Source organism: Rana temporaria, chromosome 6, assembly GCF_905171775.1.
Source record: "Rana temporaria chromosome 6, aRanTem1.1, whole genome shotgun sequence".
NCBI lineage: Eukaryota > Metazoa > Chordata > Amphibia > Anura > Ranidae > Rana > Rana temporaria.
This window is the reverse complement of record NC_053494.1, coordinates 39582069-39605645: the sequence shown is the minus strand read 5'-3', so window position 1 is coordinate 39605645 and position 23577 is coordinate 39582069. Positions and strand designations below refer to the sequence as shown.

At 41.0% G+C, this 23577-nt stretch overlaps 1 protein-coding gene across 2 annotated transcripts in view; it reads right to left on the bottom strand.

The window, feature by feature from the left end:
- Positions 1-23577, bottom strand: part of MAD1L1 (mitotic arrest deficient 1 like 1) — a 915026-nt gene that overhangs the window by 225772 nt on the left and 665677 nt on the right. For both annotated transcript variants that reach the window (XM_040356690.1, XM_040356691.1), the window contains one exon: positions 7240-7430. In XM_040356690.1, the coding sequence (XP_040212624.1) occupies positions 7240-7430 (191 nt within the window). The remainder of the gene's footprint in view (positions 1-7239; positions 7431-23577) is intronic.

Genomic DNA, 23577 nt, shown 5'->3' with positions numbered 1-23577 from the left:
TGATGATTGGCCAAGCATGCACTATGACCCGCATGCTTGGCCAATCACAGCGCGCAAAAAACGGAGAGCCATAACAAAAAAAAAAGACAGAAATTTTGGGGAAAAAAAGGTTATTTTTTTCTGTTAATTTTTGGGTAAATAAGTATGTTTTCTACTTCGATTATGGGCACCGATGAGGTGGCACTGATGGGCACCGGTGAGGCGGCACTGTCGGACACAGAGGCGGCGCTGGTATGCGGCACTGATGGGCACTCATAGGCAGCACTGATGGGCACTCATATGTGGCACTGGGTACTCATAGGCGACACTGATGGGCACTCATGGGCGGCACTGATGGGTACTTATGGGTGGCACAAATGGGCACTGATAGGTGGGCACTGGGCATGGATGGGCACTGAGGGGTGGCACTGATGGCATTGCTGGGCATCACTTGTTTATTCCAGTGCCAGTCCCATGTTGCCAGTCAGTGCCACATGGGCACTGATTGGCATCTATTCTCTTTTTTTTTTACTGCCCTTCCCTGGTGGTCCAGTGTGGGCTTTCCTGGTGGTCCAGTGTTGGCATCCGATGGGGGGGGGGCTGCACTGATAAACAATCAGCCCGAACCCCCCATCAGGAGAGCCGCCTATCGGCTCACCTCTACTCGCGTCTGTCAGACGCGAGTGAGGAAGAGCCATCAACGGCTCTTCCTGTTTACATTGTGATCAGCCGTGATTGGACACGGCTGATCACGTGGTAAAGAGCCTCCGCCGGAGGCTCTTTACTGAGATCAGAGATGCAGGGTGTCAGACTGACACCCCGCATCACCGATCGCCGCGCGCCCCCACGGGCATTCTCCTGACCCCTGCACTCTGTTACTTATGCCCGGTACACACAGTGAGATTATCAGACAAATGATCGTCCTTTTTTTGTATGCTAATCTCAGATCGAACCTGAAGCGTTTACTAAAGTCACAAGAATTCTCGTACAACAGAATAAAAATTCAGAAGTGATGCCATGTGTTGTAATGCATTTGTATTGCATTTTCGAACAACAGATGTACTGAATAAAGGAAAATCGTACGATCTGGCATCATACACTGACACCCTGTATCACCAATCGACGCATGGGCGCGCGGCGGCTGTTATCCTGCAGGACGTCAATAGACATCCTTTCAGGATTTCAGAACCACTTCCCGGACGTCAATATACTATCGACCGGGCGGGAAGTGGTTAAAAAATGGATGTAAACCTTCACATATACCCAGTGAAGTGAAAAGCCTCAGATGATACACAGAGGTCAAACAAATCTCCCTACAGAAATTTCACATGTATATAGTTACATAGTTATTAGTCAGGTTGAAAAAAGACACAAGTCCATCCAGTTCAACCAAAAAAAAAATAAACAAACAAAATAAAGAACATAGTACAATCCCATACATCCAACTCCATACCCACAGTTGAGCCAGAGGAAGGCAAAAAGCCCCAGCAGAGCATGATCCAATTTTCTACAGCAGGAGAAAAAATTCCTTCCTGATCCCCCGAGAGGCAATCGGATTTTCCCCGGATCAACTTTACCTACAAATCTTAGTACTCAGTTATATTATGTACATTTAGGAAAGCATCCAGGCCTTTCTTATATCTGCTGTTTTCAACTTTTTATACTGTCTCTTCCTGTTTAACACACAGTGTGAAGTCTGGGCATACAGTCAAGGCAGTTGATTAGAGAAAAGACACACATCCCCTCTCCACATAGGTAAAGACTCTCAGAGGTGTTCTGTGACATGGAAAGCTGCCTGCTAATCTATTTATATCTTCCTCCCCGACACAAAATGTAGCTTGTTTTTATCTCATGTGTCGGAAAATCTGTCAGAAGGTATCATGCTGATAACAGAAGAACGGAGCAGGAGAAAACCACGGGACTTTGAAGAGAGATAACAAAAAACTACAGATTTATGTGCCCAGCTCAAATTTCATGAATCAGGTTTAAATCCACTTTACGTGTCTGCATCTTGCGCCAAAACTCTGTGACCAATTGTTTCCGACTGTGTTAAAAATGGAGGCACAATATTGTGGGTGTAATCTAAAAGTGGGCGTGGTCAGTAACAACCCTGAATTTCATGTGTAAATCTGGTAACCTTACCACATAGAGACCGTATTGTTTTCCAATTAAATTTGCATTTTAGTATGCGTTTTTTTTTTTTGCTATTCTTACTTACCTTGGTGGATGCAGCATCAGACTGATGCTGCATCTGTCCCCCGGCATCTCTGCACTGAGAATCGATTCACTCATTGGAGCGCTGAGCAGTGGAGGGGCAGGGAGCAGCCGTCTCAGCGGCTTGCTGACACTGCCATCAATCAGGGCAGCTGGCGGATCCCGACTTGGAAGTCATGATGACACGCTGCCCTGACTAATAGCAGTGACATCAGCGGAAAGCGGATTTCAGACCACTCTCCACTGAAAACGGGTCACAGGAGTGCAAAATAAACTGCACTCCTTTGACCCAGAGGAGAAGCCCAGCCTAAAAAGCTCAGGCTGGACTAATCCTTTAAGGCTACACAAGCGATTTTACTAGCTCAACTTTTACTAAAATCTTATGAGGTTTATTCATTTGTCTGTATCACATGACTAATATGAATCCCAGGAAAATAACCTCCAAACACAAGCAAAACAATATTGTGCAGTAATACAGTAAAGAGAGATTTTTGGACTAGGAGCTTATTTTCAGTCCTTGAAATAACTGACTTAAAACATGATTTTTTCCCTATTTATTTATTTTAGGTAAACAGAGCAAAAAAGTCTATGAATCTTACAGACTGCATGTGCAGTATGAATAAGGCAAAGGAAACAAGCAGAGCTTCCGTGGAACATAATACTATGAACAGGAGGTATTGAAGTGAAGGCAGTTTGAACATCATTTTGTAGTCAGTCTCACCCTCCGGATTATAGAAGCCTGCAGAGAGGAAAGCTTTACACTTGTATGTTTTTAAGAATTCATGGTTTTAAGGTGCGCCGAACATCACACATCTCCTGCGCTACACACCAGTAGGTCAAAGAACACACTGTTTGCAAGTGACAAAGTGCTTGTCTGCAGTCAGCTCTCATTTCCCATTTGCTCGCCAAGAGCCGTATCTTCACACTGTGCACACTGCTAGGCTGAATCATACTAAAACACATATCACTGTAGTCCAGCTAGTGTTAACCACCATATTTACTTTAGACTCCCTATTTATTTTATTATGACCCTTCAGACACTGGCTAGGGTTCTGATTCTATAGCCAAGGTCACAATTTTTCAGGAGTAAACGGCATGCAGAAAGAAATATACGTTATTGTGTGTGCCTGAGCGTGATGGATGGAAATTCCTGGAAATCACCACAAGGAAGATGCGGCATCTCTCTCAGACTGACCCCATAGCAAATCGCTGGAGCCTGGAATTGTGATGTGCACTAGCTTACAACAGAGTTTGCGCTTGATGTTCCTTGGCTTATACTTTATATTTACTGTATGATTAAGCAAGAAATACCTGAAAGCAGACGATTTCAAAGGGAACTAAAGGACACTGGTACTTTTAACAAAATCTAGTGAAATTCAGGAAGAGGTTTATATTCCAATAGAATGTTTCAAGTATAATTTGCCTGTCTGGTGGACTGCAAAATCGAGCAAAGGGAAGGAAAGACTTTACATACTTGCAAAAAATGGTTAACCAAATTCTTACAGTTCTGGCTTTCCAGGGGCTATATGTTGGATCTCTGCAGTGAAACCACTTCTTCCACACAGAGAGAAAGGACCCCACTCTGCAGCATGTTGGCTGAGGACAGGTCGTTTTACTCAGGTAGTGGCTGGTTCAGAATAAAAAAAAATAAAAAAAATGTAAAGCTATCAATACACTGTGTTTGAAAATTTTCAAATGCTCGGACAATTTTGTTATTAATGAGGAAAATTGATGTTAATTTTTAACTGCAGTAACAAGAAAAATGTTCTCAAATGAATCAGTTTCTAACGGTGAATGCCATTTTTGAGTTAAATAATTAATTCACTCATAAATTGTACCCGCTTAAGGACTGCCCCATAGCACATTTACTACTACATGGCATCCTTCCTGTGCAGAATCCCATTATATATATATATATATATATATATATATATATATATATATATATATATATATATATATATATATATATATATGATTCTGCACTGCAGTACAAGGCCTGCTTTTGCTGTGATTACTCACAGCAGAAGCTTATCGGCAGGTGCCGGGCACTGGATGTTCACTGGCTCCTATCGATCATCAGGCAGAGACAGAGAACAAAGATCTGCCTATTTGAACAAGGCAGATCTCTGTTCTGACAGGGCAGAAGGGATTGATTTTGTGTCCCTGCAAAGCAAGGAATAAAAACCTTTACTTCCATGAGTAAAAGTAGCACACATAGTACAGAAAAACACTGGCTAGGCAGACATTTAACCCTTTGATCGCCCTAAAAGTTTAACACTTCCAAACCGGTGTTATTAATATAGTGACAGTGCATACTTTCATCACTGTATTAGTGTCACTGGTTTCCACAAAGTGTCAGAATGTCGCAGTTTCACTATAAGTAGCTGATCATCGCCATTACCATTATAAATACATAAAAATTCCAGTATATATCTCAGTTTGTAGACGCTATGACTTTTGCACAAACCAATCAATATATGCATATTGGAAAAATAAAAATAAAAAAAATATGTAGCAGGTAACATATTGGCCTAAATTTATAAAGGAACTCGATTTTTTTACATTTTTTTTGTTTATAGTACAAATAAAAAAACACAGAGGGTAATCAAATACCACCAAAAGAAAGCTCTATTTTTGTGAAAAAAAAAAACCACAAATACAAATTCTATTTGAGTACAGCGTTGCACGACTGCGCAATTATCAGTAAAAATAACGCAGTGCCCTATTGCAAAAAATGGCCTGGTCATGAAGGGGGTAAATCTTCCAGGGTTCAAGTGGTTCAGCAAACATTTTCTAAGTATTTTTGAGCAAGATTTTGTATAAATGTTCATACAATGTTTGTTCGAAAATCTACGAGTAGATGGCCAGCTTAAGACATTTAACACTGTTTTGATGCACCTGGAATATATTTTGTAGGTTTAACCACTTATTCCAAATGGACATACAGTACCTGTATGTCCTCGGGTTTCAGTGGTTCTACCAGTCATGGCTACAGCTGCAGTCATGAATCTGATATCTTTTATTTTTTTAGAGCTGGTGATGCTTTAAAAAGGAGACCTGATCCAAGTGATTATACAGCTGGATCACTTTTTTTCAAATTTTTATTTAAGAAAGAAAGGCAGCTTCCAAATAGACATACATATACACACACTAGAAAGATTAACAGCAATAAATCACAATACATAACAGCCCCATTAAAAAACAGAGCTGATAAAGGAGCAGGAGGGAATAGCAGGAGGGAATATTCCTCAGAGGTAGCAAGCTGGCCTATTGGAATGTAATAAGGTAATCCCCAAATAGGGTTATACTTCCTAGTGTGTGCAATATATAGTATAAAACTACCCAGTTTTTCAAAATAGTAGAAAGATAGAGAGTAGAAAACAGAAGTAGGGGAAGAAAAAAAAGGGGGGTAGTCGGAGTCAGACAGTCTGCTGTGACATGTAAGGGCATCATCAATCAGTAGGAGTCACCTCAATGAAAGCCTCCCCTTCTTCAGAATAAAACACACACGTTTCATGTCCAGGTGTGCGTGCAAGCCTCTCGTTTCTCCTTCGAAACCGTGTCCTCCATCCGGTTCAACGCCTCAACCCCAGTCCAATTGTTGGAGGCCACGTCTATTTAAAGTTGAGGTGAATGCAAGACTTAGCCGCATTGAGAAGGTGGCGAGAATCTATTTTTTTATAGACCCTAGTGGGAATTGAGAAAGCGTGCAACAAGAAAACGCGGGATCCTCTGGGATCTTGTAGTCATAAACTTTTGGGTAATCTTATGGACCACTTTCCAGAAACTCCCCAGCTTAGGACAAAACTAAAAGATATGTAGCAGTGTCCCATGCTCCTCTTGACACCACCAGCAGCAAGGAGCAGAGGTGCCTGGGAAGTACTTATAAAGAAGAGAGTAAGGAGCTTGAAATTGGTTTCCTACATTTTCGTGCAGAGTGAGGATTTCAGGGCAAATCGGGTTATATTAGAACGTTGCGACTTTGAGAATGTTCTACCCAGGTCTGATTCCCAGTTTGGCAAGTAGGGCAACAAAGTCGTCAGGCGGCATGATCACTAGAGTGTACATTGCCAAAAGAGCATTAGGGAATGGGTCTCCCCCAGAGCAGTACTCTTCAAGTGTAGCCAGGTAGCGTCCAAACTTGCCTGGGGCAGAAAAGGTCTGTAAAAAATTATGTAATTGCAGTGCTCTCCAAAAATCTAGGTGAAAAGGGCCACTGTGGTACATAAGGGCCTGTAAGGAAGGCCAAGCTCCCGATGTTGCAAAGTGTGATGTTTGGTATCGCCCTGACTCGATCAGTGAGCCAAAGGTTCCTTCTAGAAGATCTGGAGTAAAACAAGGGTTATCCAGTATGGGGAACAGTGGAGATTCCAAAGTGGACCACTTATTTGTAGAGATAATCTGAAAACACAGGCGGGACATAGTGGGTGCTTTTTTAAAGAGAAAGGGAAATCGTCAAAACATCAAGGGGCTCTAGGCAGCAACACCCGACTCTGGTCTCGCTCTATAGTTGGCCAGAGCTTAATATCACCATGATGGCACCAGTCAAGTAGATGTCCTAGGTGGGTTGCCTGATATTATTTATAAAGATCTGGTACTGCCAGGCCCCCGGATTGTTTTAGGAGTGTCAGATCGCTCCTTTAAATTTCCCCGTCACCGTGGTCACAGTTTGACTCCACTAATGAATACAAAATCAAACATTCCTTAAACTAGATTTTTCTAACAAAATTCTATCAGTGTATGAGCAGCTTTAGTATAAACTTTAAGGTACATTAATTATATGCAGTAGCGAGCCCCCAGAAAAACAATTAAGCCACTACAGAGATGAGGTCTGGTGAGCTGCAATATACCAATTTTTAGTTTTTTGGGGGTTTACATAGGATATATTACAAAAAGATTTTAATAATCTCACCTGAAAGATTATAAGGAATAACTGAATAAAGCAAGAAATAGCACATATTAGAAGACACTGCATGACAAAAGAAAACCAGAACATTGTCTTAGCTGCAGATAACCAATAAAAAAAAGTTGGATAAGTCATACCTTAAAAAGCAGATTATCATCCTTATGCTCAGCATACATGGAGGTCAGACGGTACTGGTTCTCAGTAGTTATATCGATACGGTATCCGGTCAGCATGTAGCATGCAGTCCGGAATTCATGGATTTTTTTCTGGAAGACTTCACGAAGTCTTTGGTTTTTCAGCTCAGCACTTTCTACTTGTTTCTTCAATTCTGTGCAATAGAGAAAATCCCAATCAGAAAGAAGCAGAAATAAGACACTAGAGAGTGAGATAAAGATGTACATTTTTTAATCTGGATGACATTTATATGCATCTCTCAAACGTTGCCATTTGTAGTATTCATGAAACAAACTAAATATCAAATTATACTCGATTGCAATTGAATCTTTACATCACCTTTAATTCACCTACAATGACTACACATAAGGTAAATTTAAAACATTTATTTCAAGATTCAACAGAAAAAACATTTATCTTTTGCACAGCCTCCTATAGACTCACAACAGGTGCAAACATATGTATAGAGACACTAAGAAAGCCTGACTGTGTTAATGGTATTTGATTTCATAAAGCCATTTTTCATTATTAGGCGCTAGCATCAGCTCAGGAGGCACAATCACTAAAATAAGGAAAAATACAACATTTCATATTTAGATAGTATCACCAAGACATGCTAGTAAATCTTTGCTTGTTTTTTTTTTTTTTTTTTTTTTTGACAATTTGCAAATCACTTTCATAGCATGAACCCTTGGGTAACAATATGCAAACGGAAAAGCAGTAGCAAAATTATGATAGCTGGAGAAGCTTAAAGGGAAAACATTACTCATAAAAAAATAACTTTATTTGTACAATTTAATGCCTACATCGCGGTATAACTGCTTCCCCCGATCTAGATGTGGGGGTCTTTATTTCTAGGAGAGACACTTATGTATATATTATGTTCCACTGAATGTGTGAGTATGCCTCCTCCAACAATCCAAGAAACCCCAAATGTGTTATAAGCCAAACTCTCCCTAGTATATACTTCTGCGATTGTGGTAGGGGTATTAAACTGGACGGGACTGTGGTGAATAATTGTAAACAGCATACAATCTTAGCACTAAATAAATATGGGAAATAACAGTATTTGCATATTGATTTAAGATTTGTGTCGGTGAATGTATTCACTACATGGAATTTAAAGTGCATGTCAGCCAAAATTTATTTTTTATTTTTAAATAGAATGGGGAAAGAATAGAATGCCTTTTGAGTTTTTATGCTTCTGGGTTTTGATTTTGAAATGAAATACAAACACATGAATTAGGAAGCATTTTAACACTGATGCCTCCTGACTCTTTAAGGGGTTTCTGATGCTGAGAGGCGGGAGTTTATGATCATGTGACCACCGTGATTGGCCGTCACATGATCGGAAAGCTCTTGATCGTAAGAAGTGATCGGGAACTTATCGTTAGGCGCAGATGGAACGCTCTCGGCATATGTTTGTTTACATTTAGGTATGCAAATATGCGGCACTCTTCAGGATTAACACCCAGCCACCGAGAGGCTGCATATTTGCATACTGTAGGCGCCAAGAGGTTAACACTTCATCAATAGATCACAACATGCATTAGCATTTGTGGATGTATGTTATGATGCATATTGACATTCAATGCAACACACTTTTTTATACATTTTCCATTGATTACATGGACAACATATCAGGAGGAAAAACACAAAAGGTATGACTACATCCTTTAATGTCCCGGTAGCAATAATATTACTAGACAAAAAATTTGAGAAAATCTGCAACAGGGAAAAAAGATAGCCATTCAAAAAATAAAAGCATTTTTGTTTTTGTTGGACATTGTTATTGTAATAGTGAAGGCAAGTCCCTCTACACATAGCAGTAAAAACCCAACAGGGGCTCCTAACCTTCCCAACGCTATAAAAAAAAAAAAAACCCAGGGACCAACCCCATTTTTTTGGAACCAAAACTTATTGTATCTCAAATATCATTCTGATCCCCACTAACACTTTACTATAACTTTAGTACTTCCAGGCATCAAAAGACACACCATAACACCCACTGACTCCCCACAATAAAGTGTTTGGGGCCTGAGCAGCCAATAGGCAATTCCTAGCATTGTCACATAGGGGTAAACCAGAGTGTGCACAATTACTGACACTACTGTGTATTGTTAGCTACTGTCATCACTACAGTGCACTAGGAAAACAGTGGCATCAGTTCAGGGGTTCCCACAGATTTTTCTGAGGCCACACACTACTCACAAAGTAGTTGCTAAAGACCCTTGAAGAAGGCTCAAAGAAAATAAAAGTGCCAGTAATGAGGAGGGGGGGGGGGGGGGGGGGCGAAGCCCATGCATTCCTGGAGAAGGGCATTTACAATGCTGACTTTTGACTCATATAATTGACATGGACTTTCATTGTATTGTTCATTTATGCACAAGAGACTCCATCTTGTTCGGCAATGTTGAAACGTGCTCTGTAACCTTCACTTAACACAGTGGTCATCAACCCTGTCCTGCAGGGCCCACTAACAGGCCAGGTTTGCAAGATAACTGAAATACATCACAGCTGATATCAGTGTTCCTCAGTGATTGCAGTATTCTAGACTGCATCTCCCCAAGGTAATACATAAAACCTGGCCTGTTAGTGGGCCCTGCAGGACAGGGTTGATGACCACTGACTTAACACACAGACACAACCTCTGCTAGGCGCTCTATCTTTACTCCCCCTTCCCTCTCAAGGTAGGTTTTACATTTGCAATTGTTCCATTTGCTAGCTTTTAATAACATATTTCTATTTGCTGGTTTTTAATGTTGTATATACATTTTTGACATCTATGAGGACATTATTAAAGGGCATCCTGCCAATATAGGAGAACTACAGAATAAGGCCAGAGCTATTGGTAAAGATGGATGGAACCCTTTTAGGGGTTAGAAGGTTTTGGTGACTATTTATGGCATAGCAACATGGTTACAGAAATTAGGCGCTTACATTATGATGTTCCCGTTTCTCATATTTGTTATTTACTTCTTCATCAGGCTATGCCTCTGTGTGACTACCCAGTGTACCAACAGATGGTCCCACCAGCCCCGATGAACCTATTAATATGAGAAAGCTAGGAGAGAGCTGAACAGGATGCTGTCTCTCTGTGCCAATGTAGCAAGAGCTACCAACAATCGGCTGAAGTAACACGGAGAAGAATAGTGTCAAATAAACAAAAGACGGGAAAGGACATGGACTTTCACTGTATTGTTCATTTAAGCACAAGAGACTCCATATTTTTCTGGAATGTGCTTTGTAGCCTTCACTTAACACCCAGACACGACCTCTGCTAGAAGCTCTCTGCCCCTCCCCTCTCAATGTTTTACTTTTGCAACTGTTCTATTCTCTAGCTTTTAATAACATATTTCTATTTGTTCGTTTTTTAATAACATCTCACACCACTCCTTTCCTATCTATGTATTAAATAACATGTAATAATACATTTTGTCAGAACGGACATTTTAAACACAGCGATTGCATCCTGTGAATTTGTTCATGCAATTGCAGAGTTAACTTTTATTTAAAGAGTAACAACCAGAAATTTCTACAATAATTCTATGTCCCTAAGCCTAAGTGTAGAAAGGTATCTATTCCTGAAATAAATTGAATAAACCCACATGGGGAAAAGAGAAAGGAAAACTGGGATTTTGAGATACCAAGAGGTTGAGAACAGTGTATACAATTTAAGGTTAAAAAAGCCTCTGAAAAGACAACTTAGTTGGTGTATCACACAGTAAGACAGCGAGCTAAAACAGTACAAAATATCACAGGGTGCCAGTAGAACACCGTATAGATATGCAATATGAACAGAAAATGCAGACACATTAGAGACTTCTGACTCATCTTAACAGCTTAATTTGAAGGCTGCCGTAAAAATGATCAGTGACATTACCAATTTTATGACTGATAAATTACTGGTGAACAAAGATGTAAGTAACGCTTACATATAACAAAAAGCTCTCAGTTAAAAAGATTACCAATAGTCAAACAGTGAGATGTCACCTGGGTGACTCAGTAAAGCACATATACAATATAGGAATATTGGTTTTGGATAGACTATTAAATAGTAAAGAAACACATATAAATAAAATAATTATGCAGTGGCTTTAAATAAATATTCTGTTTTGCCCCACCCACGCAGGGCAAACCAACAGGTCTACCTAATCTACCTTTTCCAGCATCATACTATATTCTCAAAATTTCTTTATTCACCTATCAGCTTATTAAGCTGCTTGGGAGCAATGGAAGACACCATGTGTAAACTATAAGAACTATAAGAAGTCACAGCTGACACACGACTATGAGGGCTGGTTCCCGCTGGTGCAATGTCTAAGATTGGATGTGATTTGCACTGCAGTGCAATTCACATGCGATCTCTGTGTGATGCGATCTCAGCCATAAAGATCGTATGGTTGAATTTGTATCAAACTCGCACAGGACCCTTTTTTGTCCACAGCAGATCTGACTAATTTGGGGGTGTCATTAACTTTTAACTGACACTCCCAACAGTTTGCATAGGGCAGTGTGAACTGCTGCCAAAAGACATGCAATGCGGGAACCCGCAGTGGAATCGCAGGGTTCCTGCATCGCAGCAGTGTGAAATGGCCCTTACTGTCCTTCGTGATAATACTGGACCAAACACCTTGCACCACTGCAATAACATGCTCCTGCATACACATAAGAAGTAGGCATTTTCTTAATTCCTGGCAGCTGAACAGATTGGTGGGGAACTCAAGGGTTAAGTAAGCATGTGCTGCTGGGTAAGGCACAGGTTTGCTTTAAAATTTACCAGGCCATAGTAAAATTCACATTTACCAACCATAATTTAGCTTTAGTTGTTTGGATCTGGTTATGTGGATACATAATAATTACAATGAACCTTTACTAAAATAGTATTTGGAGCAATTAAGCATTTACTTAGCTGTTCATTACCCACAAGACAAAGATTCAGTAAACATCACTGTTTCTTTCTGAATAAAAACAGGATACTTCGTATTATTGAACAGCCACAATCCTCTCTCCTAATGGTGAGGCAAAACCATAATAGGAAAAGCGCTGCACCCTGGAGGGCCATCCAACTTGTATTGCTACATGTGGAGCTGCATTGTAGAATGATTTTTTTCTGGCTTATTACCCATTTTCTCTTGTTCGGTATAATGGTCTGACAGGTTTACTAAAAAACTACAAGGATTTTTTAGCCTCAGCTTCATTGTTTTTAAAGTCATAGAGCTAGAGCAAGAATGCAGACAACAAAGTCTAAAAAGCTTGCACCTTTAAGAACAATTTAGCAATGGCAGCTTCAAAATGTCTAATTTTACAGGTGCACTTTAGGTATAGGTTTCGTCTTTTCCAGCAATGTAGTATTGAATTCCTTGCAGTTCAGGCAGCAAGCTGAAAAGTTAACGTCAACCTAATCACGTTCCTTTCACTCCCCCATAGACTGTTCTTCCACTGGAAGACAAAGAAAGATGCCCTGTGTAAGCACTAGGTCACGACTCTCCCACCACCTTGACAGTACAGTGCTGGGTGCCTGAGCAACCAATCACCAAGTTCCACTATTGTCACATAGGAGGAAAGGAAAGCCTGTGAAAGTAACATCCTAAATTCCAACATTTACTCCAGATAAAAATATCAAGCCTGGATGACATTAAAAAGGTAGAATACTCCTTGAAGCCCCTACATAATGTATGTTACTAACAAAGTTATGATACTTACAATTTTTAACCACCAAGACTGAGATATGCTCAACTATTCTGTCTTTTTTTTGTTGTTGTCTTCATCTTCATTAGCTACAGGCCAAGTCATTTCCAAATGCAATCTGATATATTCAAGTATAATTAAGAATGCTTCACAGACATGGAAATTAAATGTTCATTAGAGAGAGAGAGTCGAATTCATATGTCACTTAACCTACAGCACAAGTCTTCAGAATCAATCCTGCTATACAATGGGCAGGAAATCATTGACATTTGAGAGGTATTTATTAGCCTTTGTGCAAGGGGAAAGGGCTCTCATTTAAGCTCTTTAAATACACAGGTGAAGGAAGCTGGATTTTCTGATGCTAGCAAAAAGCCTTTAAAAGTGTAGAACTCAGAGATGAGGAACCACACAATGGGCAAATGATTGCAAGGACCTTATTTTATCAGAACTTATTACTTTCAGCCCAGTACATCAAGTGTGTAAAACAAAACTACTCGGAGAGAGGTGAAATATTTTTGGATGTTATTATCTATATTTTTCCTACATTATGAGACATTTTAAAGGTGCTTAGTTTCTTAATTATCCAAATTATTTTTTTTTGCATTCAAACATCAGCCCTCAATGGTAGCTAGAGGTGTAATTTGCAGGAAGAAAGCTGATTGAAAACACACTGCCAGGACAGGTGCGTAAAACTTGTTGTCAGTAGGCAGGTCAAATTTGCAACTGAATTATTTGATTAGGCTGTAGGAACAAGTAAAAATAAAGACATGATGTAATTTCTTTATCCTTCAATATACTGTAAATAAGGATATAATTAAAAGCTGCACTACACAAAAGTAATAACTTGTCTACTGTATTTGATTTAATAAAAATTTTGATAAATGTGCATCTTAAATTAAAATGACAACCAGACTATGTGCATTCAGATATTTACATATTCTTCACAAGCAGTAAATGAGCGTTACAACAAATTCTCATTGACATCTGCTGTCACAGGCACTGTGGAGTAAATTGTCTTCAAAATTCAAAAGCAAAGTCATTCAAGTCTGGTCTCAGCCTCTTCCTGTGTACCAGGTCTATGTTTACAGACTCTTAAACCTTGTACACACATAAAAAGGGCGTGTGCCAGGATCTTGTCTTGCATGCTAATGTTACACAATTGTCGTGCCACAAACACGAACGTAGTGACGTACTACGATGAATTTAAGCTCTTTAGTGACACGCTTTGGGCCCCATCTGCTAATTTCGTGTTTGGTGAGCATTGATTTCGAGCATGCGTATTTGTACTTACAACTTTTGTGTGACATATTTGTGTAATGACGATACAAAAATCAGATGCGGAGCCGTTGTTCGCTGAAAATGTACTAGCCTGCCATCCAACATTTGTTGGCATAAAATTGGAAAACAATTGTCTAAAGGAGCGTACTAACGGTAAGAATTTAGGACACCAGTCTGTCAACAGACAATCCCATTCCAACAATTGAACCATGTGTACAAGGCTTAAGGCTGAGAGTCTGCAAAGTCTTGACTAAACAGTGATTGCAAAAAGCTGAGCTGCTGTATTAACCACTTAAGGACCGCCTAACGCCGATATACATCGGCAGAATGGCACGGCTGGGCACAATCACTTAAGGGTACGTCCCCTTTAAGTGCCCAGCCGTGGGTCCGAAGCTCCGTGACCGCGGGACCCGATCGCAGTCGGTGTCCCGCCATCGGTCACAGTAGCTGAAAAACAGGGAGAGGTGTATATAAACACACCTTCCCCATTCTTCACAGTGGCAGTGTCCCTGATCGTCTGTTCCCTGATATAGGGAAAGACGATCAATGACATCACAAGTCCAGCCCCACCCCCCTACAGTTAGAAACACATATGAGGTCACACTTAACCACTAGGGGGCGCTGTAGGGGTTAACTCCTAAACTGCAATTGTCATTTTCACAGTAATCAATGCATTTGTATAGCACTTTTTGCTGTGGAAATGACAATGGTCGCAAAATTGTGTCAAAATTGTCCGATGTGTCCGCCATAATGTCGCAGTCATGAAAAAAAATCGCTGATCACCGCCATTAATATTAAAAAAAAAAATTATTAATTAAAATGCCATAACAGTATCCCCTATTTTGTAAACGCTATAAATTTTGCGCAAACCAATCGATAAACGTTTTTTTTACCAAAAATAGGTAGAATACGTATCGGCCTAAACTGAGGAAAAAAAAAAAAGTTTAGCTTAGAGTACTATTGCACTGAATATTACTCATACCTTGTAACGTGAGTGTCATTCAGTGTGGGAATGAGGAACACCCACTGCTTGATGACAACAGGAACAACCCTTAATATCACCAGAAGAAGAATGTTGAAATAAGGTATGTACAAATTTAAAAAATAAATAAAAAAGCAGAAGGAGATGGGGAAGTTGGTGTTTTGCATTATGAAAAGCCCCAGGTTTTAGTCCTACTCTGGAGCTCTTGCATCAAAATTCCAGTTTATATAAAAAAGGTGACTACTAGTACATTTTAAAATGGACCGTTACACCTAACTTGCACTCATACTTTATTGCCTTGTCTTTGTCAAAAATGTTTGTTGTAACGGATTATTAAGTGCGAGTTAGAGTTTGGCTTTAAATTGTTAGTGTAAGCTATGAATAAGCACTGTATGAGAGTGTGAAACGCGTTGACCCTTTTTCCTGATTTTTTGCTGTGACATCCATGTTGTGACCAGTTTTTATTAAAAGGAACAAATTGTTATTTTTGGAGTGCGGCCGTCCCGGTTCTTTCTTATACATTTTTGCATACTAGTGCAGTGCCTGCACCCAAGTGTTTGGACTCCACTTTTCTGTTCTCTGGGACCTCTGAGCGGTAAACGTTCTTTCTTTTCCCATACAGGAGGTGTGTTATATTGGTGTTAGATGAGGGGGTGAAAACAGAGGGAAAAAGGGAAAATAAAACTGATGCAGCCACCACATCGGACAATTGGTAAGATGCAATGTAATACAATTTTTGTTTTGGGTTTAGAACCCACATCTCTGCGGGTGCACTAAAGATGAGATCATCCTATATCGCAACCCTTACTTATTTCCATTGTAGGCGAAACCCCTGATTTCTTTCATATTTTGCAAAATGAATACTGAATATTGGGAAAATGCATACTGTTTGCATATGCAGAAATGCTTTTCAAGCTTCTGAAATAGGGAGTCATGTCAAAAATTGCAAACATAATATCAGGAAATAAGTACATCCTGTAAAAAGAATAATGCAGTCTTCTAGTAATATACCAATAACAAAAAAATAAAATAAAAATACAGAATACAATCAGGACCAGATGTAGATGCTACCCATCTGTGGAACCTGTGGCTTCAATTAGAAAGTTCCCATGTATCAGGAAGCATATTCTCTTTTCAAGCAATATGTTACCTAGCTAGAACTGCCCTATCTTCAGGCCTGAAAGCTGACATCACTGAACGCCACAGCAAAGAAATTGTTAATATAAAATCGAACTCTGAAGGGATGTGACCAGAGGAATCCAGGGTCTCTTTGCCCAAGGAGAGAAAGCAATGTTCTAGTCAAAAGCTCTCATTTAAGAATTTGGATAAAAGAGAAAATCTGCACCACTGCTTTGAGCTACATGCTCATGCAAGGTCCCTTTTAAAGGTCGTCTGTCTAAACCTGCTGATTTAGGCACTGGCTCCCAAATGCATTACTGTAAATATACAGTATAACAAAATAATACTTCAATAAACATTTTCTTAAAAAAAAAATAGAATTTTGCTTAAAGCGGTGGTTCCCCCTTAAAAACGACTTTTTTTTATTCCACTGCCCCCCCACATTCCATCACGATTAAGGCTCTTATTATTTTTTTCCTGCTGTACATACCTTAGTACAGCATATTCACCCGTGCATCCGGGTTGCGAGTCCCGCGGGAGTGGGCGTTCCTCACATGCTGTTGATTGATGTTTTGCCCAAAAACTAGCTCCCCCCTGTCGCGTAAGCCGCGTCACGGTTTGCGAAAGGAGCCGAACGGCGAGTCGGCGCTATACTGCGCATGCGCATCGTCGTTCGGCTCCTTTCGCCAATCGTGACGCGGCTTACGCGACGGGGGGAGAGCTAGTTTTTGGGCAAAACGTCAATCAACAGCATGTGAGGAACGCCCACTCCCGCGGGACTCGCAACCCGGATGCACGGGTGAATATGCTGTACTAAGGTATGTACAGCAGGAAAAAAATAATAAGAGCCTTAATCGTGATGGAATGTGGGGGGGCAGTGGAATAAAAAAAAGTTGTTTTTAAGGGGGAACCACCGCTTTAAAGCTACTAAAAGATGCCAAAGACCACTTGCTGCAAAACTAGAAACAACTTTGTTCGTTTTCCAGCATCGGTTCACCTTGCTGTTATCTTCTCCCTAGTGCTTCCAGAATCATAATTTTTGCCTGGCTACATGAGCACCATCCTGACACGAGGAGGCAATTTACCAGTATCACATTAGGCAAACCATAGTCTCAATATAGACAGACATGTATAAATATGTTTTCTCTCTATAGATATGTTAAATGTGTAATAGTCAATGTATTCACAATAACTGCATTAGATGGCAGTTTACTGGATTTGGACATGTATGACCCTGCAATATTTAACACCAATTTTCAAACAATACAGGGGGCCCAGAAAGGTTGCCTGCCTTAGGGGCCCATGACGCCCCTCTCAGCACCCCTGCCCTAACATACAATCTTCCATTGTTCTGCAAAACTCCCTGATTGCTCCCACGAGTCTGCAAATTCCGATCGCTGGAGCAGCTACAAAAAAATCAATACCGCTATATGGTTCACTAACTTCCTAGGGACATTCCACCGTCCATGTTAAACCTGTGTAATCTTAAAACAAGAAACAAGAATTAAAAGCTTGGAGACTGGTAAAAATGCAATGGAAGAGTAAGCAATATTTCACAGCTGTCACTGACTGGACTCAGTTTAATAGATCTCAAATGGCTAGCTGTATGAAATTACATTTTTTTTTTAATCAGTGCAGTAGAACCTTGTGAGGTAAATATTGTCTCTCCATTACCTGGGGAACTAAAGCTAAGAAACGCGTCAGTGAGCAACTGGGGGGGGGGGGGGGGGGGGGGGGTATGTATATGAGAGAGCCTGCTGAGCCAGACTCACCTAGTAACCGATAAGAAAATGATTTATCTTAATGCATGAGATGGGAGAACGTGTCCTCTTACCAGGCACCATACTGACTACAGGCAACATTTTACGCATCTTTTACATCTTCAGAATTAATAATGTTCTCTTCCCTGACATCTCACTGATACGGTATATCTGGCACAAATCGGGCTGGTTTCTTATTCAAGTCCTATTTGAAAAAATCCAATATACAAAGTAAATTCAACATAAACTGCTGTGAGAAAGTATCTTCCTCTTCTTGATTTTTCTTTTTTTTTTCCTTTCTACATATTTGTAAGGCTTAAAATGAAATTATTATGGTCATCAAACAAATTTTAATATTACACAAAGATAACCATACAATCTCATTTATTAAGGTAAAAAGCTGTCCAAACCTGCCCGGCCCTGTGCCAAACAGTAATTGCAAAACCCCCCTCCCCACGCTACATCATTACCGAATTTTGATTAAACAAGTTTTTTGGAAACCTGCGTTAAATGCCACTTGCCACACCCAGGCCTAACATAAAAAGCAACACATCATGCCACTGTGCAAAGGAATTCAAGAAGAAATGAGAAACAAAGTAATTGACATGCATCAATCTGGAAAGGGTTACAAATCTATTTTTTAGGTTTGGGACTCCAGTGAACCACAGTGAAAGCCATAATATACAAATTGAAAAAACAGTGGTGAACTTTCCCAGAAGTGGCCAGCCTACCAAAATTACTCCAAACTCATGACAAGGTCTCATCCAGGAGGTCATAAAACAACCCAGAACAGCTAAAGAACTGCAGGCCTCATTTAAGGTAAGTGTCCAAGATTCAACAATAAGAAAGAGGCTGGGCAAAAATGGCATTCATGGGAGAGGCTCATCTCACATGGCCAAAAAAACATCTGGATTATCCAAGAGAAAATATTCTGGGGAGTGAAGAGACACAGCATTTCATAAAAACAACAGCATATCAACAGTCAAACATGGTGGTGGTAGTGTGATGGTTTGGGGCTGCTGTAACATATGAATTCTGCGTTCTACCAGAAAATTTTGAGGGAGAATGTCCAGCCATCAGTTTGTGACCTCAAGCGAACTTGGGCTATGCAGCAGGACAATGATCCCTCTGTCCCTCTGGGTATAACCTCTCCCCCTGCATCTCGCAGCTCAGTTCGTCAAAAAACAGCACAAACTTAAAAAGGAGGAATGAGTGCTGTGTCTGTCCATGAACTCGGAGAAAAGGATTTTACGGTGAGTATAAAAATTCTATTTTCTCTTTCGTTCATGGACGGACACAGCAGCAATCTTGACAAAGTGGGACGTCCCAAAGCAGTGTCAAAATATGAGGGGTGGGAACAGCAAAACCTTGCGGTCGAAAGAAGCATCCTGCAAAACCTTGCGGTCGAAAGAAGCATCCAAATATGCACTCACATCAACCTTGTAAAATTCAGTGAAAGTGGGAACGGACGACCAAGTCACCACATTACACACCTGGGAAACAGATGCTTGATGTCGGAAAGCCCAAGAGGCACCTATTGCCCTGGTGGAATGCGCCGTGACGAGGAAAGTGGGGCGCCCGACCCTTTATGGCGTAAGCCTGAATCACGATCTGTCGGATCCACCTCGAGATGGTGGCCGACGAGACCGCCAGGCCCTTCTTGGGACCAGCCACCAAAAAAAACAGTGAGTCTGACCTCCAAGACGGAGCAGTAGCAGATGAGTATACTCTCAGAGCTCGGACAATGTCCAAGGAATGCAACACTGCCTCTTTATGATGCGACGGACGAGGACACAAGGATGGAAGTACAATGTCCTCATTGAGATGGAAGGCCGAAATGACCTTAGGCAGAAAAGAAGGCTGCGGATGCAGCACTACCTTATCCTTGTGGAAGACCAGATAGGGAGCTTTGCATGACAAAGCTGCCAGCTCAGAAACCCATCTAACTGACGTAACAGCCACCAAAAAGACTGACGTAGCCTCTGAGACCATGTGGTGAGGCACAGCCTGATCTCCCAGAGTTCCAGGACATTGATCGTAAGGCGGGATTTCTCCAGAGTCTATCGACCCTGAGCCGACTGAATCCCCCAGACTTCCCCCCAGCCGTCTGCTTCCTATTTGAGATACTCTAATTGCAGCCGCATGTGTCAGTCTGACCCTCCGCAGCATTTGTCTGTTGATTTGCACCGGTTAAATGCACAATAGAGGCCAAAAGCCCCCACAAAATGGCCACCAAGCGGCCATACTGTAAAAACGGCGCGGACCACAGGAAAATGGCCACCAAGCGGCAGATAGAGGCCAAAAAAGGTGTGGACCAAAAGAAAATGGAAGGACTTGGCAGCGATGGATGGCAGCGCCCCCTTGATCTCTCCCCTCTCTGTACTGATTGGTGCAGTGTAAGAGGAGAGGGAAGAGATCACATGGTAAGGGGCCGCTGCCATTGGCCCTATACCATGATGTGTCACGGATATTCCCGGGTGCATGCCCAGGGGGTGCGATTCTGGGAGGACGTTATAGTACGCCCTCTCAGAGTTAAGGTTGAACAGGCCGTTAATGCTCGGAAACCTTCCAAAGTGGCTGAATCAAAACAATTCTGCAAATAAAAGTGGACATTGCCAGTAATTGCAAACACTTCATTGCAGATGTTGCCACCAAGGTTGACACAACCAGTTATTAGATTTAGGGGGCAAATACTTTTTCACATAGGGCCAGGCAGGTTTGGACAGCTTTTTTCCCTTAAAAGTATTTTCTCAGGTTATCTTTGTGTAATATTACAATTTGTTTGATGATCTGAATCATTCAAGTGTGACAAATACTTTTTCACTGTATGAGCACTTACAAACACCTTAACTGCAGTTGGAGCAGAGGTCATTCCTGTATGTAATTATGTGCAAAGCTGAGTAAAGTCAGAGAAAATGATTAAACAAAAACTGCTTGACTCATTAAAGATAACCACATAACATGATCATGCTCTTCCTTCCTTCTATAACAAAACAAATATCATGCAATACATTTGCCAATACCAGCACACAAAAATAAGAATAGAAAAACAAACACAAATGTAATTTCCTTCTGACCTGGAATTTCACCTGCCTCAAGCAGCATTTTCATTCCCATAAACTTTTACAAACCTGCTGCCATATGCCATAAAAGGTGGCCATACATGGCTTGTGTTTGCACTGATCTCTGCAAATCAAATAATGGATGGCCCAACTTGACAAAGTTCAGCAATGGAAAGTAGTGAATGGAACCTTGACTGTATAGGAAAGTATCTGCAAAAAGTTTAGCTAGCTGTAGTATGGTCAGAACAGGACTACAGATCCTTTTGACAGGTCAAATTCGGTAGCTTGGCTCAGCTTTTCAAAAATATCTGGGGTTAGTGCATGCCTCATGTCATCAATCATTTTCCAGTATAAATACAGAAAGCATCCCACATCATTCATGTTTTCCAGGGGCCCGTACTTGGAGTTTGTGCTTGGATTACAGATAAAGCCTAAATTATCCTAGCTCTTACCAGTCTATATAATTAGGCCAGGATCAATTTCTTGGAGCACATTTTTAGACAAGATTGAAGATAGAAGGCTCTAGATTAATGGGTTATGTAAATATTAAGCAGTAGCAGATTAATTTTGCAAAGTGCCATATGTTTAAAAAAAAAAAGAAAAGTCCACAGTTTTCCCTCCTACGAAACTTAAGTAATGTAAACATGCTCTCATTTATACCTTGCATCTGTGAGGAGCATCTTTTAAATGGTTTACGCGATTCATTGCGGAACATGTGCTTTTCTCAACAGTCCTGCTTGAGGATAAACAGATTAAATACATAGATGTTTTACCCATTAAAAAAGCTTAAATTCTGCTCCGCCAATCTTGTGACTCCCAAAAGTGATTCAAATACTTCTTCAATGGTGCACCAAAGTTAGCTGATAATAGTTCTCCATTGCCCCTTCCTCAATCGCTATAGTAGCACCTGGATTTTGCCTATGCATATTATGCTATGGTGTGTACAGTACTTGCATATGTTTCCAGTTCATGTGTGCCTCCATGTATTGTTTATGAAAATTAATTTCTATTTCAATTAATTGAAACTAGAAATATAAAATTATTGCAAAACTGAAACCGCATCATACCACCTCTGATTAATTGTCCAGGGGAAAGGGCTGTAGCACACGCAGCTGGAATAACAAACCAGGAAATACATACATTGGCACAACTGGGAAATTTGTGTCACATATGTGTATTTCAAGTGTGTATTAAAGCAGAGTTCCACCCAAAAAGTGGAACTTCCGCTCATCTATCTCCCCCCCCCCCTCCGATGCCCCATTTGGCCCCTTTTATAGATTGGGGGGGTGGGGGTAATTTTTTATCTGCAGTCTTCTCTTCACCACTTTAAAATGGCAGAAAAGTGTTAAAATATTTCGTCATCTGTCAGGAATAAAGAGGAGGGGGCAGAGAGGCTGCATTAACAGTGTGTGAGAGCTGATTGGAGGAAAGGAACACAACTCCTTCACACAGCAGAACTGTGTTATAAATAATCTGTCTGCTGAGCTCTCCCCCTGACCCAAATGTATCTCATGTTTCAGGAAAACTTCTCAGAAGTGACTCTGAAACTGAGCTGCAGCATGGTGGCCAAGACCATACAGCAGTTTAACAGGAGTGCATGTTCTCAGCGTCATATCCAGAGGTTGTCCTTGGGAAATAGACATATGAGTGCTGCCAGCTTTGCTGCAGAGGTTGAAGGAGTGGGGGGGGGGGTGCGAGTCTGTCAGTGCTCAGACCATATGCCGCACACTGCACCAAATTGGTCTGCATGGCTGTCGTCCCAGAAGGAAGCCTCTTTTAAAGATGATGCACAAAAAAGCCTGCAGTCTGCCGAAGACAAGCAGACTAAGTACTTGGATTACTGGAACCATGTCCTGTGGTCTAATGAGACCAAAGTAGACACATTTGTTTCAGATGGTGTCAAGCGTGTGTGGCGGCAACTAGGTGAAAAGTACAAAGACCAGTGTATCTTGCCTACAGTCAAGCGTGGTGGTGGGAGTGTCATGGTCTGGGGCTGCATGAGTGCTGCTAGAACTGGTGAGCTAAATTCATTGACGGAACCATGAATGTCAACATGTACTGTGACATACTGAAGCAGAGCATGATCCCCTCTCTTCGAAGACTGGGCCACAGGGCAGTATTCCAACATAACGACCCCAACACACACCTCCAAGATGACCACTGATTTGCTATAGAAGCTGAGGGTAAAGGTGATGGACTGGCCAAGCATGTCTTCAGACCTAAACCCTATTGAGCATCTGTGGGGCATCCTTAACTGGAAGGTGGGGGAGTACAAGATCTGTAACATGCACCAGCTCCATGATGTTGTCAATGAGGAGTGGGAGAGGACTCCAGTGGCAACCTGTGAAGCTCTGATGAACCCCATGCCCAATAGGGTTAAGACAGCGCTGGAAAATAATGGTGTCCACA